At 36.9% G+C, this 27,330-nt stretch overlaps 1 protein-coding gene across 1 annotated transcript in view; it reads left to right on the top strand.

Moving 5' to 3' along the window:
• Positions 1 to 27,330, top strand: part of Cstpp1 (centriolar satellite-associated tubulin polyglutamylase complex regulator 1) — a 174,987-nt gene that overhangs the window by 54,395 nt on the left and 93,262 nt on the right. The window contains exon 3 of the mRNA XM_027936669.2: positions 25,703 to 25,833. Within this exon, the coding sequence (XP_027792470.1) occupies positions 25,703 to 25,833 (131 nt within the window). The remainder of the gene's footprint in view (positions 1 to 25,702; positions 25,834 to 27,330) is intronic.

Raw genomic sequence — 27,330 nt, 5'->3', positions numbered from 1 at the left:
AGGCATCTATTTGGGTTAAAGAATTTGAGTGTATTGGAGGAGATTGATGGGCAGAAGAGTGAGATCTGGGTTTGTACTCACTTGCTTCTCTTCATGTGAGTTTGCAGTACATTGGGGTTGGCTCTGTCCCTATGAAGGTCACAGTTCATTTTCAATAGCCGGTATCTTTTCAGATTCTCTCAGGTATTTTGTTTGTTTTTGCAGTTCTGGGGATTGAACCCAGAACCTTGCGTATGAGCTCTACTCTTGAGGTATATCCCCATCCCTTTTTCTTAGTTTTATAAAATTTGTCGCAGAATCTCTCCCAGACTCTTTTGCTCTGTTTTATCTGTATATTTTATATCTATACTTATTACACAGCAGTTATTTAAGAATCTACGAAGTTTTACCTTTATACTTACTTGGCCTTTTAATCTTCAGATTTCTGTGGATAAGAAGCAGACTGAGAACTACTCAGATGCAAACAAACTGAAGCCATTTATATGTGTGTGTGTGTGAGTGTGTGTAACTGAAAGAATGTTTCAGAAGGTGGTTCAGCAACCTAAGGTACAGTCAGGAGCCAAGGGGAATTGTTACCAGGGAGAGGTATTGGGCTCTGATCAATAACTGATTATATGCACCTGGATGGATTTCAGAATTGCAAGGACTAGTGATTATTATATGCCTTCTTTTCCCTTCTTTTTGAATGAAAATCTATTGTAGTTATCCTATTCCTGTGTCACCATTGTACATACTAGATGTGTGGAGTATATAACTTGATCTTCTAAATAATCCATAGGTCAAAAAAGAAATCAAGACAAATTAGAAAAAAAAATTTTTAAAGAGAGAAGAGAGAGAAAGCGAGAGAGAGAGAGAGAATTTTTTAATATTTATTTTTCAGTTTTCGGTGGACACACATCTTTATTTTTATGTGGTGCTGAGGATCGAACCCAGCGCCCTGTGCATGCCAGGTGAGCGTGTTACCACTTGAGCCACATCCCCAGCCCTAGAAAATATTTGAACTCAATAAACTTGAAAGATGTAGCTAAAGCAATATTAATTTCTTAGAAAGAAATTTATAACAAGAAATTTGAAGAAACATCTCAAATCAATGAGATATTAGGTTCCATCCTAAGAAATTGGAAAAAGGAGCAATTTTTAAAAATGAGGAAAATGTAAATAATAATAACTATAGTAGAAGACAATGAAAAAGAAAAACAATAGAGAATAACAATGAAGCCAAGCTGGTTCTTTGAAAAGATAAATAGAATTGAAAAATTTTGAACCTTAAATATAGAAGGGAAATCAACAGAGTAGAGGAAGGGAACCAAGAGGGGAGGGCAGAGGGAGAGGGAGATAGCAAGGAACGCATTTGACCATTATGCCGTGTCCATGTATGAATATACAGCGAATCCCACTTTTATATATAATTATAATGCACTAACTTAAAAAAATAATAGTAGAGTAGAGGAAGGGGCTAAGAGGAGGGATGAGGGAAGGAAAACAGGTGGTACTGGGGACTGATATTGACAAAGTTATATGCGTGTATGAATATGTCACATGAATCCCACTATTATGTATAATTATAATATACCAATAAAAATCACTGAATGTTAAAAAAAAGAAAAAGAGTGAACTAGACTAATCACAAAAGGGAGAGACAATACTCATTACTAATAACAGGAATTAGAGAGATGACATCATTGCAACTATAGATAGTAAAAGGTAATAAGGAAATATTATAAAAAATTTTGTGCCAATAAATTTAACAGCTTAGGTCAAATGAACAAAGACATAAAAGTTTAGTTTTACAAGATGAAAAAAGTTATGGAAATTGATGATGGGAATGATTGCACAACTTTATGAGTATATTTAATACCACTGGACTGTACAGTTAAAAATGGTGAAAATGGGTTGAGCATGGTAATGTGTACCCAAGACCCAGCTGCTTGGAAAGCTGAGGTGGGAGGATCACTTGAGTCCAGGGGTTCAAGACCAACGTGGACAACATAGTGAGACTTTTTTTTTTTTAATTTTTTAATATTTATTTTTTAGTTTTCAGCGGACATAACATCTTTGTTTGTATGTGGTGCTGAGGATCGAACCCGGGCCGCACGCATGCCAGGCGAGCGCGCTACCGCTTGAGCCACATCCCCAGCCCCGAGACTTTTTTTAATATTTATTTTTTAGTTGTAGGTGGCCACAATATCTTTATTTCATTTTTATGTGGTGCTGAGGACTGAACCCAGTGCTTCATGCATGCTAGGTAAGCGCTCTACCACTGAGCCACAACCCCAGCTCCCATAGTGGAACTCTTATTAAAATAAAACAAAAAGAAAAATGAAAAAGATGGTACAGTTTATGTTATATGTACTTTACAACCATCATTTTTTATAAAAAAATAACTATTTTGGTCTGAATGCAAAAGCAGTCAGTGTGTCATTATACACAAATACACACTCTCACACACACCTCTCAGAATGGTACAAACAATTCATCTGAGGGCTGGGGTTGTAGCTCAGCGGTGGAGCACTTGTCTACTAAGTGTGAGACACTGGGTTCGATCCTCAGCACCACATAAAAATAAATAAATAAAATTAAGGGTTGGGATTCCACCTCACTCCAGTCAGAATAGCTTTTAGAATGAATGAATGAATAAGTAAAAAATGCTGAATAGGATGTGCAGAAAATGCAACCCTTATACACTGTTGTTAGGAAAACAAGTAGTAGAGCTACTATGACAAAGAGTATGGAGATTCTTCAAACAACTAAAAGTACAGCAACATTTGATCCAGCTTTCACATTCCTGGGTGTATACCTGAAGAAAATGAAGTCAGTGTACAAAAAAAATGACACCTGAATACCAGTGTTTATCGTGGCACTGTTCACAGTAGTTAAGATATGGAACTGATATAGATTTTCATCAAGAAAGGAAAGGATAAAGAAAATATGGTATCTATACCCAATAAATGGAGTATTTTAAGGCCATCAAGAAGAATAAAATCATGTAATTTGCAGGAAATGGTTGGAATGGGAGGATACCATATAAAGCAAAATAAGTAAAATATAAAAAATGGTCTAAGAGTAGAAAAGGGACATTTAGGCAGGTAAATGTAAGGGAAAAGGGTTAGGGAAAGGGAAAAGATAACAGAAGGGAAGGTGGTAGACATGATGAAGGCATGACACATACATGTATGTTAATGTCACACTGAAACCCATTTATTTGTACTAGTAATGCATGTTAATAATACAATATTAATAATGATAATTGTACTAATAAAAATAGTTAGTCATCCTTAAAAAATAAATAAATAAATAAATAAAATTAAGGGATTGTGTCCACCATAATTAAAAAAATTTTTTTTTAAAAACCCAATTCATCTGAAATATCACTCTTAAGAGGACCACTACTACCATCCTGGTGACCATCTCCAGATATCTCATCTACTTACATGTACACTCATTGACAGATTTATGTAAGTGGTATACTACACATAAAATTTTGTATAGTGAATTTTATGTCATATTACATAGCCTATATATATATTTTAAGATATATCAAATAATAAAACCTTGAAACATACCTACTCATTGTAGTATATGTGTGTGTGTGTATGTACGTTTTAGCTGCTTCTCACACTTGGAAGCATTACATACACTAAATAAAATGTTTTAATACTATATGTCCCAATTTAGACTTTTTAAAAAATATTTTTTAGTTGTAGTTGGACACAACACCTTTATTTTGTTTATTTATTTTTATGTCGTGCTGAGGGTCGAACCCAGAGCCTCACACATGCTAGGCAAGTGCTCTATCGCTGAGCCACAACCCCAGCTTCCCAATTTAGACTTCTGAAGGTATTGTTGCCATATGCCAAGGCATAAATTGGGAAATGAGCATGGCATTTGATGCCTTCCTTCTCTATTGCTCATCCTTGCCTTTCTACATGATGACCCCATTTGAAAGTAAATAAATAGTGCCTTTTGGAGAATAGTTAAGAAATACAAGATTTATGGGAAAAATATTTTCACACACAAAATAATATTTTATGGAAATAATTATTTCTAATATTAAAAAATTAAATAATGTATTTATTTTAGGGACTTAAGTTTAGTAGTGTAAACAAATACCTGTTTTTTCCCCCTTAGGAATCCAGCTCCTCTCTTTAATCAGCCAAACCATTTAATTTTGCTGAAGATCAGTTTTGTGCCATCTTGACCACTCAATGGAACAAGCAAGTGCTGGAGATCTCTTGTGTTTTTCTTTAGTTATAAATTCCATCAGGCAAGCCTATTAGCTGCAGTGGATAAAAACTGGAGAGCTATTTATTTGGCAACTAGCAAAGGATAGTAGAGGAAAGAAAAATACCTTTCTGATATTTTTGCTTAGGAATTTGGGAATTCAGAGTTCAGTTTTAAACAACTAGATTTATCTGTTGAAACACCTTGAATCATTCCTTATTTTGTAACATATTAACAAGATCTTAGAGATAGCTAAAACAGTGGTTGGGAAATTCTGTTGTGGGTTAAAGATCCTCCAAAAACATCACCCACTAATACAGTGTTTGGGGTGATAGGAAAACGTGAGTTAGCTAACAGAGTAAGAAATCTTGTGTCCTGGGTTAACACCCTCTGCGGAGGGATGAGTCTGCAAACAAGAGATTCTTTAGGGGTCACTGTCTCTGTTTTGTAGGCTTTCAAAAAAAATTCTGTCTAAGAGATAACAAGAACATTGAGTGATGCTGAGTGGTAATCATCAGGAGTTTAGGATGTTGACATGTTAGATTGTTTAAAATAAGGCAGAAAGTGTTGCTTTTTACTAACTGCATCATTTCTGATAAGAACTTATTCTTTGCTTATTGGGCTTTTGTTGTTATAAACCATTGGAGAAATTAACTATTATATTGTCTCTAGCCAGATCTTTGTCTCCTTAGCCCTAAGGTCTCCTGGAGACCAGAAAGCACCTGGTCATTCTGAAAGCCTCCATCCTCAGTGATTGATGCTCATCTCTGCAGGCTCCCCAAAGCGCTCTTCCATTTTTTCTGAAGCACCTTCAAACATTTCTGCTTGGCTACTCACTGTCTTAGATTATACCTCCTCCTACTGCCTTACTGAATACTGGATTTCCCAGCTCACAAGTCTAAGAAGGAGCTTTATTCCAGAGTAGAAAGGGGCCCCCATATGTGGCCTATTATATCCATATCAACTTGCTTACCCTTTTCAAACAGCTATTGTCTTTTAATAGGGTCCTGCCTGGCAGGGGGAGTCCTTAATTCCTGCCATATAAGAATGGGCAGCTTGAGTTACAGCGAGCTGCAGTTCGGTGCTCTGATCAAAAGGCCTCTGTTGTTTTTAGGGTTTTTTTTTTTCCTCCCTCTCTCTCTCTTTCTATATCCTGGGCTAATAATTCAGCACAGCAAGGTCATTACAGGCTTTGAATTGAGAGCTGAGAGTGTTAAATTACTGACCTAGAATAAAAGAGATCTGGGGGGCTCTCAAGAAAGATAAAGGGATTCCGGCTAGTAAAGTGCAAGCCCAGCAACCTCACTTCTTAACAATATTATTTTTTTTAATCCTCTCTGTCTCCTCCAGTCTTTTCTGGGACAGGGAAGGATCTCCTGCCAAAGAAATTAGGTTAGGAACTCAATGACATCTGAGAATTGTGGCCCAGGTGCTGGCAGCTCCTGGGGGCCTGGGAGCTGTCCTTTTTTGTCTCCCCACTTTGTCAGTATCTTGCCCTCTTCTACTTTGCTCCCAGTCTTTGTCCTTTTCTGCTGCTATAATTTACCACAAACGGGTAAATTGTAAACAATAGAAATGTATTCAGCTCTTGGTTCTGGAGGCTGGGAAGTCCAAGATTGAGGGTCACATCTGGTGAGGGCCTCCTGGCTGCATCATAACATGGCAGAACACGTGACAGGGCAAGAGCATGGGCATGGTAGGGGGAGGGGGCAGGAGGAGAAAAGGGGGCTTAACCCCCCTCCCCTGCCTTATAACTAACCCACTCCTGTGATAATGGTCTTAATCCACTCTTGAGGGCAGAGCCTTTATGACCTAATTACCTCTTAAAGGCCCACCTCTCAACATGTTACAATGGAAATTAAATTTCAACATGAGTTTTAGAGGAGACATTAAAACCATAGCATTCTCTCAGCTAAATATGTGGTCTTCTATCACATAAGTCAAATACATTTGTGATAGTTAAACTGAAAGGTAGTATCCCATGAAGGGACTTAAGGTACATGAAAAACATTCTACTTAGCCCCCAGATATTTTTAAAACATGTTATCATTTCATTAAAAACTACTTCCATTCCACTTATATTTTTCATATACTATGAACTTATAGTCCTTCCATACTTTAACAAGAAAATAACTGTCTTGTTGTGAATGAATTTGATACCTCTCCTTTTCTATACTAGGTCTCCTGAAGAAAATAATTTCTGTTTCTTATACTATTATTACTTATATATCATTTTTTTCTTTATTTTTCTTTATTATTTTTCATGTGATTTTGAGGATCGAACCCAGGGCCTTATGTGTGCAAGGCAAGTGCTCTACCACTGAGCTACAACCCCAGCCCTCTATATCATTTTTACATATAGCCAAACTATTATCACTTACATATCCTTTTTTATAGTTATCTCTTTTTAAAATTATTTTTTAGTTGTAGTTGGATCCAATACCTTTATTTTATTTATTTTTATGTGGTGCCGAGAATCGAACCCAGTGTCTCACATGTGCAAGGTGAGCGCTCTACCACTGAGCCACAACCTCAGCCCCTAGATACATATATAAATACATATATAAAATACTATATATATTAATTATATACATATATAAATATATAATAAATGTATAATATATTTAATATACATATATATTTAATATTTATTTAATATATATATCTATATAATTAAATTTATGGCTTTAACCATTTTTAAGTGTTCAGTTCTGTGGCATTAAAAACATTCATTGTTCTGCAATTGTCATCACCAAAACTTTTTTATCTTCCCAGACTAAAACTCTGCACCCATTAAACACTAACTCCCCATTTCCTCCTATCCTTCAGCTCTTGGCAACTACCATGTTACTACATTCTACATTCTTTCTTTATGAATTTGACTATTCTAAGTCATATAAGTGGATGTATATATAGCATTTGTCTTTTTTATGACCGGCTTATTTCATCTGGAATAATATCTGCAGGGTTCATCCATGTTTAATGTATTAATCAGCTTTCTATTACTGTAACACCAAATATCTGACAAGTCAGTTTATAAAGTGAAAAGTTTTAGCTGGGTGTGGTTGTGTAATCCCAGTCACTCTAGAAGCTGGGACACAAGAATCACAAGTTCAAGGCCAGCCTTGGCAACTTAGTGAAGCCCTGTCTCAATACAAAAATTAAAAGCTTTGGGGATATGGTAGAACACCCATGAGTTCAAACCCCAGTATCCAAAAAACAAAACAAAACAAAACACAAGGAGCTGGGAGGAGTTTATTTTGACTCATAGTTTTGGAAGTTTCAGTCTATGGCTAGTTGACCCCATTGCTTTGCACGTGACAGGGATGTTGCTCACCTTATGGCCTAGACGTGAAAGAAAGAGGGAAAGACCAGAATTCCACAGTTTCCTTTAAGAGAATGTGCCCAGATGGTTTACATCAGGGAAAATTTCTTTTTTCTTTCTTTCTTTTTTTTTTTTGCAGTGCAGGGGATTGAACCCAGGGCCTTGTGCATGAAAGCAAGCACTCTACCAACTGAGCTATAATATATCCCTAGCCCATGTTTCAGAATTTCTTTAAAAGCTAAATTTATATTCCATTATATTTATATATCACATTTTGGTGATCAGAGTTGCTTTCACCTTTTGGCTATTGTGCATAGGATTGCTGTGAGCATGAATGTGCAAATATCTGTATGTCCCTGATTTCATTTCTTTTGACTACCCAGACATGAAACTGCTGAATTATATGGTAGTTCTGATACCACTGGTTATTAGTGAGGAGTCCTGCTTCCCCACATTTAGAGAAGCACACTGAGGCAAGCATATAAAGCAGGGTTTATTTAAAAAGGGGGAACATAGACTTCACCCACAAGGGAGAAGGAGGCCATAGCTGGTATCCTGGTATCCCAAGAAGGTGTTCTGCCCTTTTTATATGTCCTTGGCTTCCTTTGTTCTCCTGCCTTTCCCCCCTTATCTTTCTCCTTCCTGCATACCTGACTGGGCCCAGGAAGGCTTGTGGGATGGCCCAAAGGTGGGAAAAAATAGGTGGGCTTTAGGAGGAAGGGCAGGTTGGAGTAGCCAAGGACACATTAACAAGCTTATAGCTCCCTGTAGGGAGGGGCAGTTCCTGGGACAGGTTACCTTACCAACAGGTTGAAAACAGGTTCTTGATAAGGGTGGAGGAAGGGCTCTGAAGGAATTAACATTTCCATCCCTCAGAGGACAGTCTTCTACTTCCCAGACTCACTCAAAATTGGCCACCTTGATCAGATCTGACTCAATTTACCTATCTATACTTACTGCCTGTCTAATGCTGGCTACAGTTCTACCAATTTCTTACTTTGCTTTGTTTCTGTGTTCTCCCCACCTGGCCTTTTTTTTTTTTTTTTAACATTCCTTACTTAAAGTAAATCTTTAAAGATTTGGCAGGAAATGTGAATTTTAGTTTTCAGTGTGTATTTCCATTAAGATTTATTGTTTATAGCTGCTTTATGGGTTTTTTTTGGGGGGTGGGGTGGGCGGGGGACTGGGGAAGTATCAGGGATTGAATATAGGGGTACTTAACTACTGAGCAACATCCCCAGCCCTTTTTATTTATTTTTATTTTTTAAAAATATTTTTAAGCTGTTGCTAGACCTCTACTTATTAATTTATATGCAGTGCTAAGAATCAAACCCAGTGCCTCACACATGCTAGGCAAGCACCCTATTACTGAGCTATAACTCCAGCCCTTATTTTTTTATTTTGAGACAGGGTCTCACTCAGTTGCTTAGGGCCTTGCTAAATTGCTGAGGCTGGCTTTGAACTCCTGATCCTCCTGCCTCAGCCTCCAGAGAAGCCGAGGATTATAGACGATTATAATCGTGACCTACCAAGCCTGGCTTGCTTTGTGGTTTTAATAATTCACAAAAGAGTATTGAGAAAAGTCCTTTTCAGGATTCTTAGAAGGTTGGTAATAGATTAAATGACACCAAATATAATTAGAAAACTTTCATGTTCCAAAATAAACCAATACTAAGATGGTTTATATCAGGGAAAATTTGTAATGAAAGAATTTCAGACTTCACTTGACGAACAGATACTCAGGAAACAGGTGAGCCCCTTGTTGAATTTATATTTTTCCTTTAGGATTTCCTGAAGCAGCCTTGTGGTGCACACTTCCAATCCCAGGAACTCAGGAAGCTGAGGCAGGAGGTTTGCAAGTTTGAGGCCAGCCTTGGCAACTTAGCAAGACTTTCAGCAACTTAGCAAGATTCTGTCTCAAAATCAAAATAAAAAGGGCTGGGGATGTAGCTGAGTGGTAGAGCACCCCTGGATTCAATACTCATTAACCACCCCAGCCAAAAAATTTTTTAAAAATTCTAGAACAATTCTTTCAGGATCTTCAGAAATTGTGACACCTTTTTCTCTCTAGTCTTTAATAAATAACACATTAGATTCTTGTTTGCTGACAAGGGTTTGATGCAAGATCCTACCAGATAATTATCAAGAATACAAAAAACAATCAGTGTTCACAAGAATGTGGGGGGAAAGGTACACTCATATATTGGTGGGTCTGCAAATTGGTGCAACCACTATGGAAAGCAGTATGGAGATTCCTCAGAAAACTTGGAATAGACCCAAAAAGATGTAAAATTAGCATGTTACAGTGATGCAGCCAAATCAATGTTTATAGCAGCTCAATTCAGCTAAAACTATGGAACCAACCTAGATGCCCTTCAACAGATGAATGCATATAGAAATGTGGTACAGGTACACAGTGGAATATTACTCAGTCTTAAAGAAGAATGAAATTGTGGCATTTGTAGGTAAATGGATGGAGCTGGAAAATATCATGCTAAGCAAAATAAGCTAATCACAAAAAACTAAGGCTGAATTGTTTTCTGTGATAAGTGAATGCTGATCTGTAATGAGGTGGTGGACAGGGAAAAATGAAGGAACTTTGGATTGGGCAGAGGGGAGGGTAGATGGTATAGGGATGGGAAGAATAGTAGAATGAGTTGGACATTATTTCCCTATATACATGTGTGATTGCACTATGAGTGTGACTCTGCACCTTGTACAGCCAGAGGAATGAGAAGTTGTGCTCCATTTTTGTACAGTGTGTCAAAATGCATTCCACTGTCATGTATAACTTATTAGAACAATTTAAAAAAAAAAAAACAGATCCTGCCAGATATCTAGAAGTTCTTTCCTTATGTATCTTTAGAAATAAGATTTCCTGGGCTGGGGCTGTAGCTCAATGGCAGAGGGCTTGCCTAGCATGTGAGGCATTGGGTTTGATCCTTAGCACCACATAAAAATAAGCAAATAAAATAAAGACATTCTGTCCATTTATAACTACCAAAAAGTTAAATTTCCTGTTGGAAATAATAAGCAAATTAAATTGAAAGAGCTAATAAGAAAATTTGAAGGGATTTTTACAAAGGTATCAGGGGGAAACTGATTTATTTTCTAGAGTACTGAATCATTAACATAATAACTTTTTTCCATATCTTTTAATTGGTGCATTATAGTTGTACATAATGGTGGCATTTGTTGTTACATATTCTTGCATGCACATATTATAACAATATAATTTGGCCAATATTCCCTAGCATTTCCCCTTTCCCTCCTTTCCTCCCTCCCCTGGTCCTTTTCCTCTATTCTATTGATCTCCCTTTAATTTTCATAAGATCCCCCCATTTTTCTTTTCCTTTTTCCCTCTAGCTTCCACATATGAGAGAAAACATACAACCCTTGACCTTCTGAGTTTGATTTATTTCACTTAACCATATGTTCTCAAGTTCCATCCAATTTTTCAGCAGATGATATAATTTTATTTTGTTTTATTTTTTTCTTTATGGCTGAAAAAATTCATTTCTCTTTAGGGCCTTGCTAAGTTACTGAGGCTATCCTTGAACTTATGATTTTTCTGCCTCAGCCTCCCAAATTCCTGGGATTATAAGCATATACCATTGCACATGGCCCAGAAGCTTTTTAATTGGATGCCATCCTGTATATTAATTCTTGGCATTATTTCCTGAGCTTTAATGGTTCTATTTACAAAGTCATTGCCTGTGCCTAACTGGAATATTGACCCTATGTTTTCTTCTAGGAGTTGTATAGTTTCTGGTTTAATTCTAGGTATTCGATTCATTTTGAGTTGATTTTAGAGCTGTGTGAGAGGTAAGGATCTAGTCTTATTCTTCTACATTTGGATAACCAATTTTCTCAGCCCCATTTGTTAAAAAGACTGTCTTTTCTCCAATGTATGTTTTTGGCACCTTTGTTAAGGATCAGATGACTGTGTTTGTGTGGGTTTGTCTCTGTCTCTTCTATTCTGTACCATTGATCTATGTGGCTGTTTTTATGCTAGTACTGCTCAGTTTTTGTTACTATAGCTTCATAGTATGATTTGAAGTCAGGTATTGTACCTCCAACATTGCTTTTTTGGCTTAGAATTACTTTGGCTCTTCTGAATTTTTTTATTTTTCCAAATGAATTTAGGACTGTATGTTCTAGTTATGTGAAGAATGTCACTGGTATTTTGATGGGGATTTCATTGAGCCTGTGAATTGCTTTTGGTTCTATGGCCATTTTAATAATATTCATTCTGCCTATCCATGAACATGAGAGGTCTTTTCATTTAGTTTTCATTGAAGAGGTCTTTTACCTCCGTGGTTAGATTTATTTTCTAAAATATTTTTTTAGTTGTTGATGAGTCTTTATTTATTTATTTATATGCAGCACTGAGAGTCAAACCCAGTGCCTCACACAAGCTAAGCAAGTGCTCTACCACTGAGCCCCCAGGTTGGTTGGTCTTTCTTTCTTATTTTTTCTTTCTTTCTTTCTTAAAGCTATTGTGAATGGGATTGTTTTCTTATTTCTTTCTCAGCAAATTCATTGTTATATAAGAAAGCTATTGATTTTTGTATGTTGATTTTATGTCCGGCTACTTTGCTGAATTTGTTTATTAGCTCTAGCGGTCTTTTGGTGGAGCTTTATGGATCTTCTAAGTATAGGATCATATGGACTACAAACAGTCATAATTTGCCTTCTTCCTTTCCTATTTTTATCCCTCTTATTTCCTTTTCTTGCCTAATTGCTCTGTATAATTCCTAATACATACTAAATAAGGGGAATGAGAATGGGCATCATTGTCTTGTTCCAAATTTTAAAGGAAATGCTTTCAGTTTTTCCTCATTTACTATGAGGCTGGCTTTGAATTTTTCAAATATAGCCTTTATGATGTTGAGGTAATTTCCTTCTATTCCTAGTTTCTTTAGTGTTTTTGTCATGAATGGGTGCTGAGTTTTGTTGAAGGCTTTCTCTGCTTCCATTGAGATGACTAAATGATTTTTGTCCTGAATTCTATTTAATTGATAATTACATTTACTGGCATGTGTTAAACCATCTTGCAACTCTGGGATATCTCTGGGATATCCCATCTTGCATCTCTGGGATAAAGCCAAATTGTCCATGATATATAATCTTCTTAATATGTTATTGAGTATGATTTGCTAATATTAAGTATTTTTGCATCTAAGTTTTCCTTCCTTGATGTGTCCTTATCTGGTTTTGGTATGAAGGCTTCATAGTGAAGCAGGAAGATAGATCTCACATAGGCAACCAGGATAAGGGCCTTAGAGAAGGATAAGAGGGAAGGGGTCATAATGCCAACCTGAGACAGCAGATCTGAAAGATATCCTGTGACTTGCTACTTCATGCCAGTGTTAACAGCAACCCTGTTTCTGTTCCTCACAGCTTCAACCACAGTAACCCTTCCTTAGTTTCCCTTGTCCTGACACCTAGCCATGGCCAGACACAAGCAGACCCCTTTGCTTCACCTTTCTAATAGATGTGTCAAAAATCACCAGGGAAGAATTGGCCTCTTAATTATATAAATAGGGATTGAAATTATGCCCTTCTGATTGGTTTATAAAGTCCGAAGCTTGAAGAGCTTGATTGGTCCATGCTGGCATCCCTCACCTCACCAATCACCTGTACTGGCCATCAGACATGCCTTTAAAAACTCCTAGATAACAGACATCTGTGGGCATCCCTCTCTTGGGGCTGCTTGCCTCTGAGAGCTCCACTTTCTGTACTCCAATAAATCCTCTTTCTATGCTCTCACCCTTGTGTCTGTGGATTTCATTCCTTGAATTTGAGAAACAAAGAACCTGACTGCCTTACTCATGTTACAATAGAATTAATTGGGAAGTGTTCCATTCCTTTGTATTTTGTGAAAGAATTTGAGGAGCATTGAGATTAGTTCTTTAAAGGTCTGGTAGAATTAAACTGAGGATCCATCTGGTCCTGGGCTTTTCTTTGTTGGGACGATTTTTATTACCGCTTCTATTTCATTACTAGTTACTGGTCTGTTTAGGTTTTCTATGTCCTTTTGACTCAGTTTTGGCAGATTGTATGTGTCTAGAAATGTATTCATTTCTTCTAGGTTTTCCAAATTTATTGGAGTGTAAGTTTTCAAAATAGTCCCTAATGAGCCTCTGGATTTCTGCAATGTCTGTGGTGATTTCTCCTTTTTCATCTATAATTTTATTAATTTGGGTCATTTCTCGTTGAGTTAGTTTGGCTAAGGGCTCATCCATCTTGTTTATCTTTTCAAAGAAACAACTCTTTGTTTTATTGATCCTTTGTATATTTTTTAAATTCTAGATTTCATTGTTTTGGCGAAGATCTTAATTTTTTCCTTCCTTCTACTGGTTTTGGAATTGGTTTGTTCTTCTTTTTCAAAGACCTTGAGATGCATCATTAGGCTTTTTATTTGGAGTCTTTCTGATTTTCTTTTTGTTTTTTCTTTTAGTTGTACATGGACACAATATCTTTTTATGTGTTTATTTTTATGTGGTGCTGAGGATCAAACCCAGTGCTTCACGTGTGGGAGGCAAGTGCTCTACCACTGAGCTACAGTCCCAACCCTGATTTTCTTATCTTTTTTTTTTAATTTTTAGTTGTAGATGGACATAATACCTTTATTTTATTTATTTATTTTTACATGGTACAGAGGCTTGAACCTAGTGCCTCATGGATGCTAGGCAAGTACTCCACCACTGAGCTACAACCCCAGCCCCCTTTCATATTTTCTTATATAGACGCTCAGAGCTATAAACTTTTCTCTTAGAACTACCTTCACAGTGTCCCAGAGGTTCTGATATGTTGTATCACCATTCTGATTTGATTCTAAGAATTTTTAAATTTCTCCCCTAATTTCTTCTATTACCTATTCATCATTCAAACGTGTATTGTTCAATCTCCATGTGTTTACATAATTTCTTAGGGTTTTTTGATGTTGGTTTCTAATTTCATTCCATTATGATGTAAGATGTAATGAATTATATCAATTATAATTATATTTTTATTTTTTGAGAGTTGCACTGGAGCCTAAAAATAATAACTTTAGCTGGTCATGGTAGCACATGCCTGTAATCCCAGCAAGATGGGAGGCTGAGGCAGGAGGATCACAAGTTTGAGGCCAGCCTTGACAACTTAGGGAGATTTTATCTCAAAATAAAAAGGACTGGGGCGTGACTTAGTGGTTACATGTCCCTGAGTTCAATCCCCAATACAAAAACAAAACAAAACTTTAACTTTAAACTTTATAGCACTGTTATTTTAGGAGTTTCAAGTAAATGTACATGGAAACTCAGGAAATAAATACTTTGAAAATATATGTGGACTTACCAGTAGCTTTATAAGTATATGTGGCTACTGAAAGAAACAATTTATTTTCTAAAAAGTGGGACCAACTTGGAGATAATACTAATAAAATGAAAATAATACACTTCTGGAAATAATGGCAACACAGGGCATGATGAAATGATAACCAGGGAGAGGAGAATGGAATCGGCATTAACAAGTCTGACATGGTGGATCTAAAGGAACAAACCCTACAGCCCAGATCCCTTTGAGTGTTATCATCATTTTGAATTATAATCAAGGCCAAGAAGACTTGGCTTATTACCAAAGTATTTATATGAATGTCTTCTTTTAACCTAACTTATGTCTTCATGAGTAAGAACAAAGTATGATATAGCTTGAAAATTACTTCCTGGACTTTAAATTAAGAAACTGATAAATTTAATTAAACTTCCAGCTCTTAAATGAGATGGTACTGAGGAAGGGGTTTGTAACATTTAGGGGGCCCATAAAAATAGTGTTGGATTTTCAGTGAGATCTGCAGAGAATACTAAATGGGAACCTTTTGCAGGATCATAATAAGAAAAAAAAGAAAAGCATCACCGGGCATGGTGGTGCACACCTATAATCCCAGCAACTCAGGAAGCTTAGGCAGGAGGATCTCAAATTCAAAGCCAGCCTCAGCAATTTAGCAAGGCCCTAAGCAACTCAGTGAGACCCTTTCTCTAATTAAAATATAAAAAAGGGCTAGGGATGTGGTACAGTGGTTAAGCACTCCTGGGTTCAATACCTAGTACCAAGAAGAAAAAGAAAAAAAAACCAATGGCATAAAAGTACCTATTTGCTATACCTACAACCAAAAAGAAGAAGAAAAAAAAAGAATAAGATTTACTTTAAAATGTTGTTTAGGAAAAGGAGATAATAGCTCAGTTGCAGAGCACTTGCCTAGCATGCTAGAGGCCCTGGATTCAATCCCCAGCACTGGAAGAAAAGATTTTTTTGGATGAGATATGCAGCAGATGGACAAAACCAAGAAAGAAATTAGTACTGAGCTGAAAGAACTAAACAAGAAAACAGACAAGAAATTAGATGAAAATATGACATGTGAGCTGGCAAGAAACAGAAGAAAGCTACTGTGATGTCTGGCAGTAGTGAGGAGTCACTTTATGAAGAGGGAATGGCAGGATCTGTGGGTGACTGAGGGATCCTCAGTTGTGACAATATAACCTGAGACACTACCTAGAAGAAGAAACAATCCAGACAGGGTGATTTGCGTAACAAACAAAAGATGGGGTTCAAAGAGGTAAGAGAAAGAAAGAGCAGAGGACAGGCTTAGAGACTGCATAAGAAAGAAGCGAGATATAACAGGTAGCAGAAGGGAGATGTAACAAATACTGTGAAAGAGAGACAATCTTTGTCTAGAAACTCTTCCTATGGAGCTAGGGGATGATTCCCCTGAAACACCAGGGAAATACAATGACTCAAGCAGGCTTCTGGAAGCTCTGTTCTCCAGAGCTCTGCTTAGAGGCCTGGGGGAAAGGGCTCAGGAACCTTGAACAAAACAATGCAACAAACGAGAGATTTATGGCAACTTTTTTTTTTTTTTAAATATAGCATATGAAAAAATTTCTAAATTACTATACTGTTTATAAAATTTAAATCTCTAATATACTCTGCAGAGTATGAATCAGATAACGTTTCCCCAGTGCTTGCTCCCTGCCCCCGCACTTTTGATGGGCTCTCACTGTTGCTGGCCTCAAACTTGCAGTCCTCCTGCCTCAACCTCCACCACCATGTCCAGCTTTCCCAGGGTTCTGTGCATTGCTTTCCCACCCTGAGGTGCATGTATTTCCCTATTCCTACTGGCCTGGAATAACCAACCTTATAAGAGATGTTCTTTCACATTTAAAGCTGCAAAGGGGAAACAGATGATAATGAATCATCTTGCTCCTCCACGATACTCAATGGGTAAGGAACTGATGTGCTGGCTAGTCAGTTGGGGATTTACCACAGCATTCCAGGCCTTCAACAATAAGTTTTGAAGTTAGAGGGCTTCAAAAAGGAGTTTGAAGCATTCCTCTACACTCTGGCAAGATTTTGACTGAATTATAAACAAAGATTCAGTGGGGAACAGTTTACTTTCAGAAAAGCAATATGTGAGAACTAGATCCTTTGCTTATTACCCTTGTTGGGGAGAATTTGCTTGGTGATCAACCTCTCTGAAAATATTATCCTCTCCCCTTAGCAACAGTCCCGCTTAGTATAAGTACTCTGTTCCACTTCTATTTTAGGAAGACTCTTTATGAGATCTGGTGACAGAAAAGCATTTGGTGAAGTGACCAAGGAAAGAAACTGCAGTATTATGTGTGCTTCCCATTGCAGGGCTCTCAGGGCCTGTGATCTATCTTGTGAGTTTTTCTTTTCGTAATGCAATAAAATATGATCTCACTGATGTCATGGTCTGAAAACTAGCTCTGCTACTGAGGATTACTTAGGCAGAAAAAAAAAATCTTAGTGTGAAATGAAAGTGCTACACTAAAGTAAACTGATAAAACTGGTTTGGGGTTTTTTTGTTTGCTTGTTTTTTGTTTTTTTTTTTTGCTGTTGCATAAATTATGAATCCCAATGGCAGCTCAGATCTCCCAAATTGGCTCATCTGTTTCTACATAGTGACTGAAGATTGATTGGTCCTTATTGGATTTCTTCCTAAAATTGGGATTTTTAAAAAATATATTTATTTTTTAGTTGTAGTTGGACACAATACATTTATTTTATTTATTTATTTTTATGTGATGCTGAGGATCAAACCCAGGGCCTCACATGTGCTAGGTGAGCGCTCTACCACTGAGCCACAACCCCAGCCCCAAAATTGGGATTTTTTAGAAGCTGAAGGTCTTGGATAATTGTGAGTCAGTGTTGGCAATAAGAAGGTGAAGAAGACTGAGCACTCACCAATAGTGTAGCAGGTTTCTATTTTCTAATACCACTTTCTTATTTCATAATGGCCAAGAGAGAACCTATAATCACTGAAACCAAAATTCACCTGATGTATATCCATGGGCTGAAGCTCATTCCGAATATACCAAGTATTAAACAGCACTGTGGTATAGTGGTGAGCATGGATGCCTTCCTGCAAACCATATACTAAAACCACACTTTGTGGGAGGTTGAGATGGGAGGATTGCAAATTCAAGGCCAGCCTTGTCAACTTAGTGAGACATTGTCTCAATAAACAGAAAGGGCTGGGAACATAGCTCATAGAGTGCCCCTGGGTTTGATTCCTGGTATCCTATGTGCACATGCACGCACACACACACACACACACACAAAACACAACACAAAAAAATTTGTCAAATTTCTCCTTGAACACAGGATCATATTGTTCAGTTTTTCCTGTAGTGGGTGTACTGCATGGTTGAACAATAGAATGGGGAATAATAACAGCACAATAGTGAAGGAGAAGTTTGTAAAAATACTGCTTTAATCTTTTGTGTAGATTTTTTTTTTTGTGTGTGTGGCACTAGATAAGAAGCAGGTGCCAGGCAACTTCTGTTCAAGTATGTTGTTTAAATGACTTCGGAGTTCTGTCTGTCCCACTGATTTCTCTCATCAAGTTAGCACTGCCAAATTCTATAGCAGATAATCAGTGGAAAGAAAACATTTAAGAGCTTCAGGATTTATCCAGATTTCACAAGGAAAGAAGGAAAAAATCCAGAGATTTGTTAGTTTAGGGGACTGACTTATGCTATGGAAAGATATCTATTTGCAGAATAAAATTTCAGTTTGAAAACCTATTAGTAGAACATATTCCACAAAAGTACCCCCTACCCCAATGAAGATCTCATTTTTGTTATGTATATAAAAGCAGCAAAGGGTTGTTTTGAATGATGATATTTTCTGAGCACAGTTGTACACACCTATAATCCCAGAGACTAAGGCAGAAGAATTCCAAATTTGAGACTCCTTTGGGCAATTTAGCAAGACCCTGTCTCAAAAATAAAAAATGAAAAAGAGCTGGGGACATAGCTCAGTGGTAAAGCACCCCTGGGTTCAATCCCTAGTACCAAAAAGGAAAGAAGGAAAAGAGTGACAGTATATTCCCACAGCTTCAGAATATCTCCCCACAAGATACTTATTTACTACAAAGTGTAACTTTACAATGGAAAAATTAGGTGGATGCACTTTAACCAAACGATCAAAGTTAACATGATCAGTAACTAGACTACTTAATAGCAAGTGCCTCCTGATATGATGTGCAGAGCAAAACCCATCATCACTTTTGTGATAATACTGCCAAAAACATTCACCTGGATCTAATCATGAATAAACATCAGACAAACTCAATCTGAAGTATGTTCTACAAAGTAACTTGTACTTTAAAAAAAAATGTCAATGTTATGAAATACAAAGATTGACTCAGGAACTGTTTCAGATTAAAGAGCCAATGACAACTGAAAGCAAGGTATAATCTTGGATTCTCTTTTTGTTGTACAGGGACATTATTGGGACAATTGATGAAATCTTAATAAGATCTGTAGATAGGTAATAGTATCGTATCGATTTTAATTTCTGGATTTTGATCATTGAACTGCTGTTATATAACCAAATTCCTTATTTTTACGAAATACACACTGTAGAGGTAAATGAGCATCATATCAACAATTGACAATATCTGTACATGTGTGTGTATGTATTGGGAGAGAGGGCACAAAGGAGGAAAGGGAAGGAACCCGAAAGAGAACCTGTTAGAATAAACAGCAAAATAGTCACTTTTGAGTAATCTAGGCAAAGGGTATTTGGGAATTCTTTTTGGTAAATTTGGAATCATGTCAAAATGTTAAAAAATTAAAATCTTCAAGGAAATCCTCCAAGAAGTTAAGAAAGAAAGAATTTGCTCAATGAGGTTTGAATACTGGTTTGTTTTGTACTATTGAGGATGGAACCCAGGGCCTCATGTGTGGAAGGCAAATGCTGTACCATTGAGCTATATATACCCCCAGCACTTTTTATTTTTTAAAGTATGAAACAGAGTCTCATTAAGTTGCCCAGGCTGGCTTCAAACTTGCAGTTGTCCTGCTTCAGCTTCCTGGATAGCTGGTATTATAGCTGTGCGCCATCATGCCTGACTTGCTTTTAGAGAAAGCAGTTTAAGACAGATATGTGGCATACCTCTATGGCCTTTAAGGTGTTTTTAGGAACATTTTGTATTTTACATTAAGATTGATGTCTACTAAAGAACTTTTTAATTTAGCTAAATACAAAGGAAAATTAGCATGAATACACATTTTTAGGGCTTGGAAGGGAGAAAGTTTATTTTAGTTTCTGGTCATGATGACTTGTAGGATTAATGACTTGGGCCTCCAATTCATTCCAGAAACATATTTTCTAAAGAAAAAATTTAAGGAATATAGCCACGTGTAAAACCAATATAAATTCATCTATGGACTAGAAGCTAAACAATACCACAATGCAGCAAATGGGTCTAAAACCGCAGACCCCCTGCACTCTGGGTTAGAAGGGATCTGGGGTAGCTGAGAATTCATTTCTTGTGAAATGGTAGATGCTAAAAAGGCCACATTCAGGGCAGGACACCTGGAGCAAGCCTCTTTTCTGCCTTTTGAAGAGAGACTCAAAAAAAGTTATGGTGACTACCTGGGAAATAGCTTACATTAAACCTGGAGTGTATAAGGAAGCAGAGCCTTACAGCCAGGACCTAGTGGTCTGAGTCACTTGGGGGTTCACTGACAGTCTCTTTGATATTGCCAATAACATCAGGAATGGAGTCAAGTCATCCAGTATAAAAAACTAGCTCTACACTAGTTTTGTCCCCTGAGAGAGTAAAAGTCTCACACTTAATATAAGCCTGTACACTGAAATTGTAAACTATATAAGGGAAACTAATGCTAAGAAAGCCAGACAGTAAACCCAATAAACATGTATAGGATTCTGAGCTAAAGAGAGTATTGATGTTTATTTTAAAAGAAGAGAAAATTGGGAGATAAAACATGCAAAATGAAGAAAAAACTGTGTATTCTTTAAAGGATAAATCCTGGAAAGATAAAATAAGTTTCTGAAAGTAAGAAAAACCAAAATTCAATAGAATAAAATATAGATAAAGCATAACAGAATAGAGAATTAATATGGAAGATACTAACTATAACACAAAGATAAAAACTATGAGAAGACAGGCAAAAGACATTGAGTGGCGATTTTATATATATATATATATATATATATATATATATATATATATATAAAATAATAGGAGGCAAAATGATAAACTGGTAAAGAAGCAATATTCCAAAAGATAATGATAGAATTTCCCAGAATTGACCCCAAAATATCAGATTAAAGTGCTGTGCAGGGCCAAAATAAATCTATATGGTAGAATCTGCAGGATATTAATAATAAAGACAATAGCTTATATGAATTAAGAATGATTAACTCAAAGGGATGGCAGGAGTTTGACAAATTGTGGACTTGATAACAATGATAGGTACCAGATAATGGAGTAGTATCTTGAAAGTGCTAAGAAAAGATAAGTGGTAACCCAGAATTTTTCACTGAATAAACCATCTCTCTCCAGAAGGGAAGATAGATATTTTCAGGCAGATGAAAACAGAGCATTCACCCCTCACAGGCTTTTGCTGATAGAGCTAAAGGTTTATAACTACTGAGAAATCATGATCCAAGCCAAGAGTGATAACCTGGCTTGGTTAATAATCCCAGCTACCTAGGAGGCTGAGACAGAGGATCAGAAATTTAAGGCCAGCCTTGGCATCTTAGTGAGATCCTGTCTTAGAAGAAAAAGAACTGGGAATGTAGCTCTGTAGTAGAGTGCTTGCTTGCCTAGCAGGTGCCAGGCCCTGGGTCTAACAGAGCTACCAGAGGCGGGGGGGGGGGGGCGGGGGGAGGGAAGACAACCTACAGAATAGGAAAAAAATAATTGCAAATCTTTATCTGATAAAGAATTGGTATACAGAATATATAAAGAACCCTACAACTCAGTAGCAACAAAACAAAAAATCTAATTGAAAAATGACCAGAGATAGGGGTCTAGCTCAGTGGTAGTGTTGCCTACCATGCACAAGGCACTGGGTTGGATCCCCAGCACCAAGAGCCTGAGTTGCTGGGGATGGAGGAGCCAAAGGACTTGAATAGACATTTCTCCAAAGATTTTATATATGTCTAATAAATATACAAAAAGATGCTCAATCAACATCATTAGGTATTGGGGAAATACAAATCAAAACAATGAGATACTATCATACCTGCTAGGTTGGCTATCAGAAAAGAAAAGGAAAAGAACACATGTTGGTGAGGACTCAGAGAAGTGGGAGCCCTCGTGCATGGCTGCTAGGAGTAAAATAATACCGCCACTCTGGAAAACAGCTTGGTGGTGTCTCAAAAGGTTAAACATAGAATTACCATATGACCCAGCAATTGCACCCTAGGTATGTATCCAAAAGAGTTGAAAGCAAAATGAGAACAGATGCTTGTACACCAATGATAGCAGCTTTATTCACAATAACCAAAGGGGGAAGTAAGGTGCAATATTGTATATGCATACAATGAAACATTATTCTTTTTAAAAAATATTTTTAGATATAGATGGACACAATACTTTTATTATTTGTTTATTTTTACGTGGTGCTGAGGATTGAACCCAGGGCCTCACACATGCTAGATGAGTGCTCTATCACTGAGCTACAGCCCCAGCCCCAGCCCACATTATTAATTCTTAAAAAGAGATTTTGATATATGCCACAACATGTGTGGATCCTAAAAAACATTATCCATGGTGAAACACGCCAGACATAGAAGGACAAATATTGTAAGATTCCACTTATATGAGGTATCTAGAATAGGTAGATTACAGAGACAGAAAGTGAAATAGAGGTTACCAAAGTCTAGTGGGAGGCCAAAAAAAGACATTATTTACTATCTAATGGATATATGGTTTTTGTTGGAGATGACAAAATGTTTTGGATATAGATAGTGGTGATGGTTGTGCAGCTTTGTGAATTTTTAGTTTTTTTTAGTTTTTATTTTTTTTGATACTCGGGATTGAACCCAGGGGTGCTTAGCCACTGAGCAACGTCCCAGCCCTTTTTTGTTTTTTATTTGGAAACAGGGTCTCACTGAGTTGCTTAGAGCCTCACTAAATTGCTGAGACTGGCTTTGAACTCGAAGTCCTCCTGCCGCAGCCTCCTGAGCTGCTGGGATTATACGTGTGCACCGCCACACCTGGTTATTGTGAATATTTTTAATGCCACTGAATTGCACACTGACAAATGGCTAATATGATGAAAATTATATATATTTCACTACCTTAAAAAGTTTTCCATTTTAAAAATGTAGAAGTAAAATTCTAAAAGATAATAGAAAATGTGAAAATTGTGTGTAAATTATTTAAAGTGTGCTTTGAAGCCATGGCACAGGCGTATAATACCAGCAGCTCAGAAAGCTAAGACAAGAGGATTGCAAGTTCAAAGCCAGCCTCAGCAACTTCAAGGATGCTTTGATCCTTGTCTTGTTTTAGAGTGATAATGAGTAACTGTCGACATTTGAGAAAAATGTACACATAAATATTTATATGCTAAATATAATAAATAAATGTAAGTATGCTAAATTTTAAAGAATATTTAAAAGATTTCAGATTCTGTCTATACCTTTACTAACAAAGAAGTAGAAAGAATTTTTTTTTGAAAAAAAACCACAAAACTGTACCAACAAAATAGAAAGCAAGAAAAGAGGGAAAAAGGCAAAGAAAGACAGTTCACGGAAAGGACCAAATAAATGTCAGATGTTAATTAAATACACTTAAAATACATATTTTACTATATAGAGACTGCACATTTGGATAGAGAAACAAAATTAAACTATATACTATTTATAAGAGACACACCTAAAACAAAATGATCTGGAAAATTTAAAATTAAAGACATAAAAGGTACATAATAATAAAAGATACACCAGGAAAATACTAATCAAAAGAAGGCCAAGTGCAAAATTACAGTACCAGAAGAAAGGCCTAGACTTTTAAAAACATTATAAAATATGAACTTTTAGTATTTCATTATAGAGAGCTGCAGATATTCATTCTATCTGGTATTACTAATTTTTTCTTTCAAAATTAACTACCACAAATATTTATGGAGTATCTTTGTGTTAGGTAACAGTAGAGACAAAGATGAGTACAACCCTATTGTTTACTATATGAACTTGCAGTCTAAAAGGACTTTAAAACAAAACAAAACAACGAAATAGTGTTTTTTTGAGAATTGTAAGTGAGATAAGAGGGGAATTGGAAGTAGGGGATAGGATGGGGAAAAGGCTTTATGCAAAATGTGGCATTAAAAGCTATTAAAAGGATATAGTTTCACTATTATTAGTTGTTTGCTGCTTAGACCACAGCCTAAACACCAGCTTTTCCCCTTAGGGTATGAAACACACTTTGGGCCTAATTCTTTGTGGGATTGCTTCATAAATGTAGGTTACAATGTTATCATTTTAGGCTTCTTTTGCTGGAAATGTAGCCTGACCCATTTACCTGGAACAGCTCATTTGCTGTATTTTCATTTTCCTGTGTAGGCCATAAACAGCATGGGTAATTTAACACTTCAACAGACTTTTAAAAACCTCTCTTCTAACATAATCCATTGACAGATATTGTTCTTATACTTTCTTATAGTGTCTTAAAAGTGGATTTCTATGCTAGTTTTCTAAGAGAAAAGATGAGTGTGCAATTTGCTTTTTTATTATAGTACTGTTAATATTAGTAGGAAGAGGCTGATTATATCCTAAATGGTAGCATAGTCTCTGTTAAAGACAGTAAAAACTTTCCCCTAAATTTGGTCTAGGAGAAGGGCAGTGAGATTCTTTTCCTGTTCAGTTTGGAGATTCAGATCCCCACCCGCTTTAGATGGTCATCAGATGCAAACTGGAGCTTAGAATTACCACTGTTCCCTCCATTGCTTGCCATCTTCAGTTTAGTGTCTGCTTCTCCACAAAGATTAACATGTTTTGCACCCGTGATTTACTTGTCAGAGAATTTAGGAGTTTTCTGGAACCTGCAGTTGGCCCTTGGTAGGGATGATTACTGGATAATTGCCTTTTCTTCTGTGGAATTTCCATTTTTAGATTACGCCAAGCTCTACAGCCTTTATTTCTTTGGCAGGGAACCCAAAGGCAATGGAGTGTGTTTTTTCCCTTCCCTGGCCCAGTTTAAACACTGACTCACTTGGGCCCTGGGGCTTTGCTCCATTCTCTAGTTAGGGGCCACTTTCTACCCTTGTTCTTCCTATTTGCCTTTAGTTTGGAACTTTTCCTGTCCTTTTCCACATATGATTTGTCTCTGGGGTTACTGTCAGGGAGGTATATAGCAGCACCCCTAAACTAGAACAGACACTACCCCCCCTATAAGCCATGTTATCCTTAGGGCAGCTGCTATAGACCAAGGGCAGTACAGAAAGAATACTTTAGGGAAGCATAATTCCGAATGGGATAGAAGAAGTATTCTCCAAAAAAAGAGTGCCTGTATCATCCAGGTAAAGATCAAAAGAGTTCCCTTTATAAGAGGGAACTCTCCATTGACTGATTAAAATATCCTCAATGTGTACATGTTGTAGGCAGGAAGTACTCAGAGGAACTGGACTCAAGAATTTTCAGAGGGATATGGTTATCTGAAGAGACTTCCCTTTAGAAGGATTTTGTCTAATCTGTATTTCCAAGTTTTGTTGGGGGAAAAGATAGATTTCTCCCACGTCTTTGGCAGTGGTTCTCTCTGGTATTAAATTTTCATTCTGAATGCAGCTTTCTGAATTCCATCTGATGATGATTTAATTTTTGTCTTTGCAGTTTTACCAGTGTATGCCAGGGAACTCATATTCTCTTTCGAGAATTCAGCTTCATCCAAGCCACCCCCCATAATAGGGCATCATTTTTACGGGCCTTCTGGAGATGCTTTCGAACTGTGGGCAAAAATGGTGGTAAGTCTTTCCCAATTCTATTTGTTTTTGTCTATTTCTCTCCTTCCTTTCTTTTCTTCCTTCTTCTCATCCTTCCTTCCTTCCCTCTGTTCTTCCTTCCAGACTCTTTCTTAAGTTCCTGTAAATACTGTTCAAGGCTTTTGGAATACCTTGCTTTTGAGGAGATGGCAGTATTGTGTCAGAAATGTTCCTACCATCACTAGCGATACCTTATTAAGAATCAAGTATGGTTTTGAATGCTTTAATCATCACAAGATTTAATCCTCACAACAGCTCTTCATGGCAGATGCTATAATCCTCATTTTATAACTAGTAAAACTGAGGATCAAAGGGGTTAAGTAACTTGGAAGGTTACTAGTAAATGCTGGGCTCAGATTAATATCACAGCAGTCTGGCTTCAGAGCCCTTGCTCTTGGCAAATATTAAAATACTGTACAGGAAATACAAGGAATAATGTGAATACAGACATACCTCATTTTATTGCATTTTGCTTTATTGTACTATGCACATTTGTGCTTTTTATACTAACTCAAAGTTTGTGGTAATCCTACATTAAGCAAGTGTGTTGCATCATTTTTCCAAAGGCCTGGTTCATGTTGTGCATCTATGTCATATTTTGGTAATTCTTGCAATAGTTAAGCTTTCTTTGTTACTATATCTGTTATGATGATCTGTGATCAGTGATCATTGATGTTACTATTGTAATTATTTTGTAATTATATCCACAAACCATACCCATATGTCAGTAAACTTAATGGATATGTTGTGAGCATTCTGACTGCTCCACCAACTGACCAGTTCCCCATCTTTCGCTCTGTCCTTGGTCTTCCTCATCACTGAGACACAACATTAAAATTAGGCAATGTAATAACCCTACAATGAGTGTTTAAATGAAAGGATAAATTGCATGTCTCTCACTTGAAATAAAAAACTAGAAATGATTAAGCTTAGTGAAGAATGCATGTCAAAACCTAAAATAGGCCAGAAGTTAGTCCTCTTGTTCCAGAGTTTTCCAGTTGTGAATGAAGAGTTGAAAAGCAGTTGAAGAAAATTAAAAGTGCTACTCCAGTGAACACACAAATGATAAGAAAGTAGAACAGCCTTATTGCTGCTATGGAGAGAGTTTTAGTAGTCTAGATAAAAGATCAGATGATCAGACACAACATTCCCTTAAGACAAAGCCTAACGTGGAGCAAGGCCCCAACTCTCTTCAATTCTACTAAGGCTAAGAGAAGCTGCAGAAGAAAAGTTTGAAGCTAGCAGAGGTTGATTCACGTACAAGTGCAAGGTGAAGCAGTGAGTGCTGGTGTAGAAGCTACAGCATGTTATCCAGAAGACCTAGCTTAGATAACTGATGAAGGTGGCCACCCTAAACAATAAATTTTCATTGTAGACAAAGCAACTTTTATTGGGAAAAGATGTAGTCTAGGACTTTCCTAGCTAGACAGAAGTCAGTGGCTGCCTTCAGAGAACAGGCTGCCTCTCATGTTAAGGGTT

The sequence above is a fragment of the Marmota flaviventris genome, chromosome 9 (genome assembly GCF_047511675.1).
Source record: "Marmota flaviventris isolate mMarFla1 chromosome 9, mMarFla1.hap1, whole genome shotgun sequence".
In the NCBI taxonomy this organism is placed as follows: Eukaryota; Metazoa; Chordata; class Mammalia; order Rodentia; family Sciuridae; genus Marmota; species Marmota flaviventris.
This window is presented reverse-complemented; position numbering and strand designations above follow the sequence as displayed.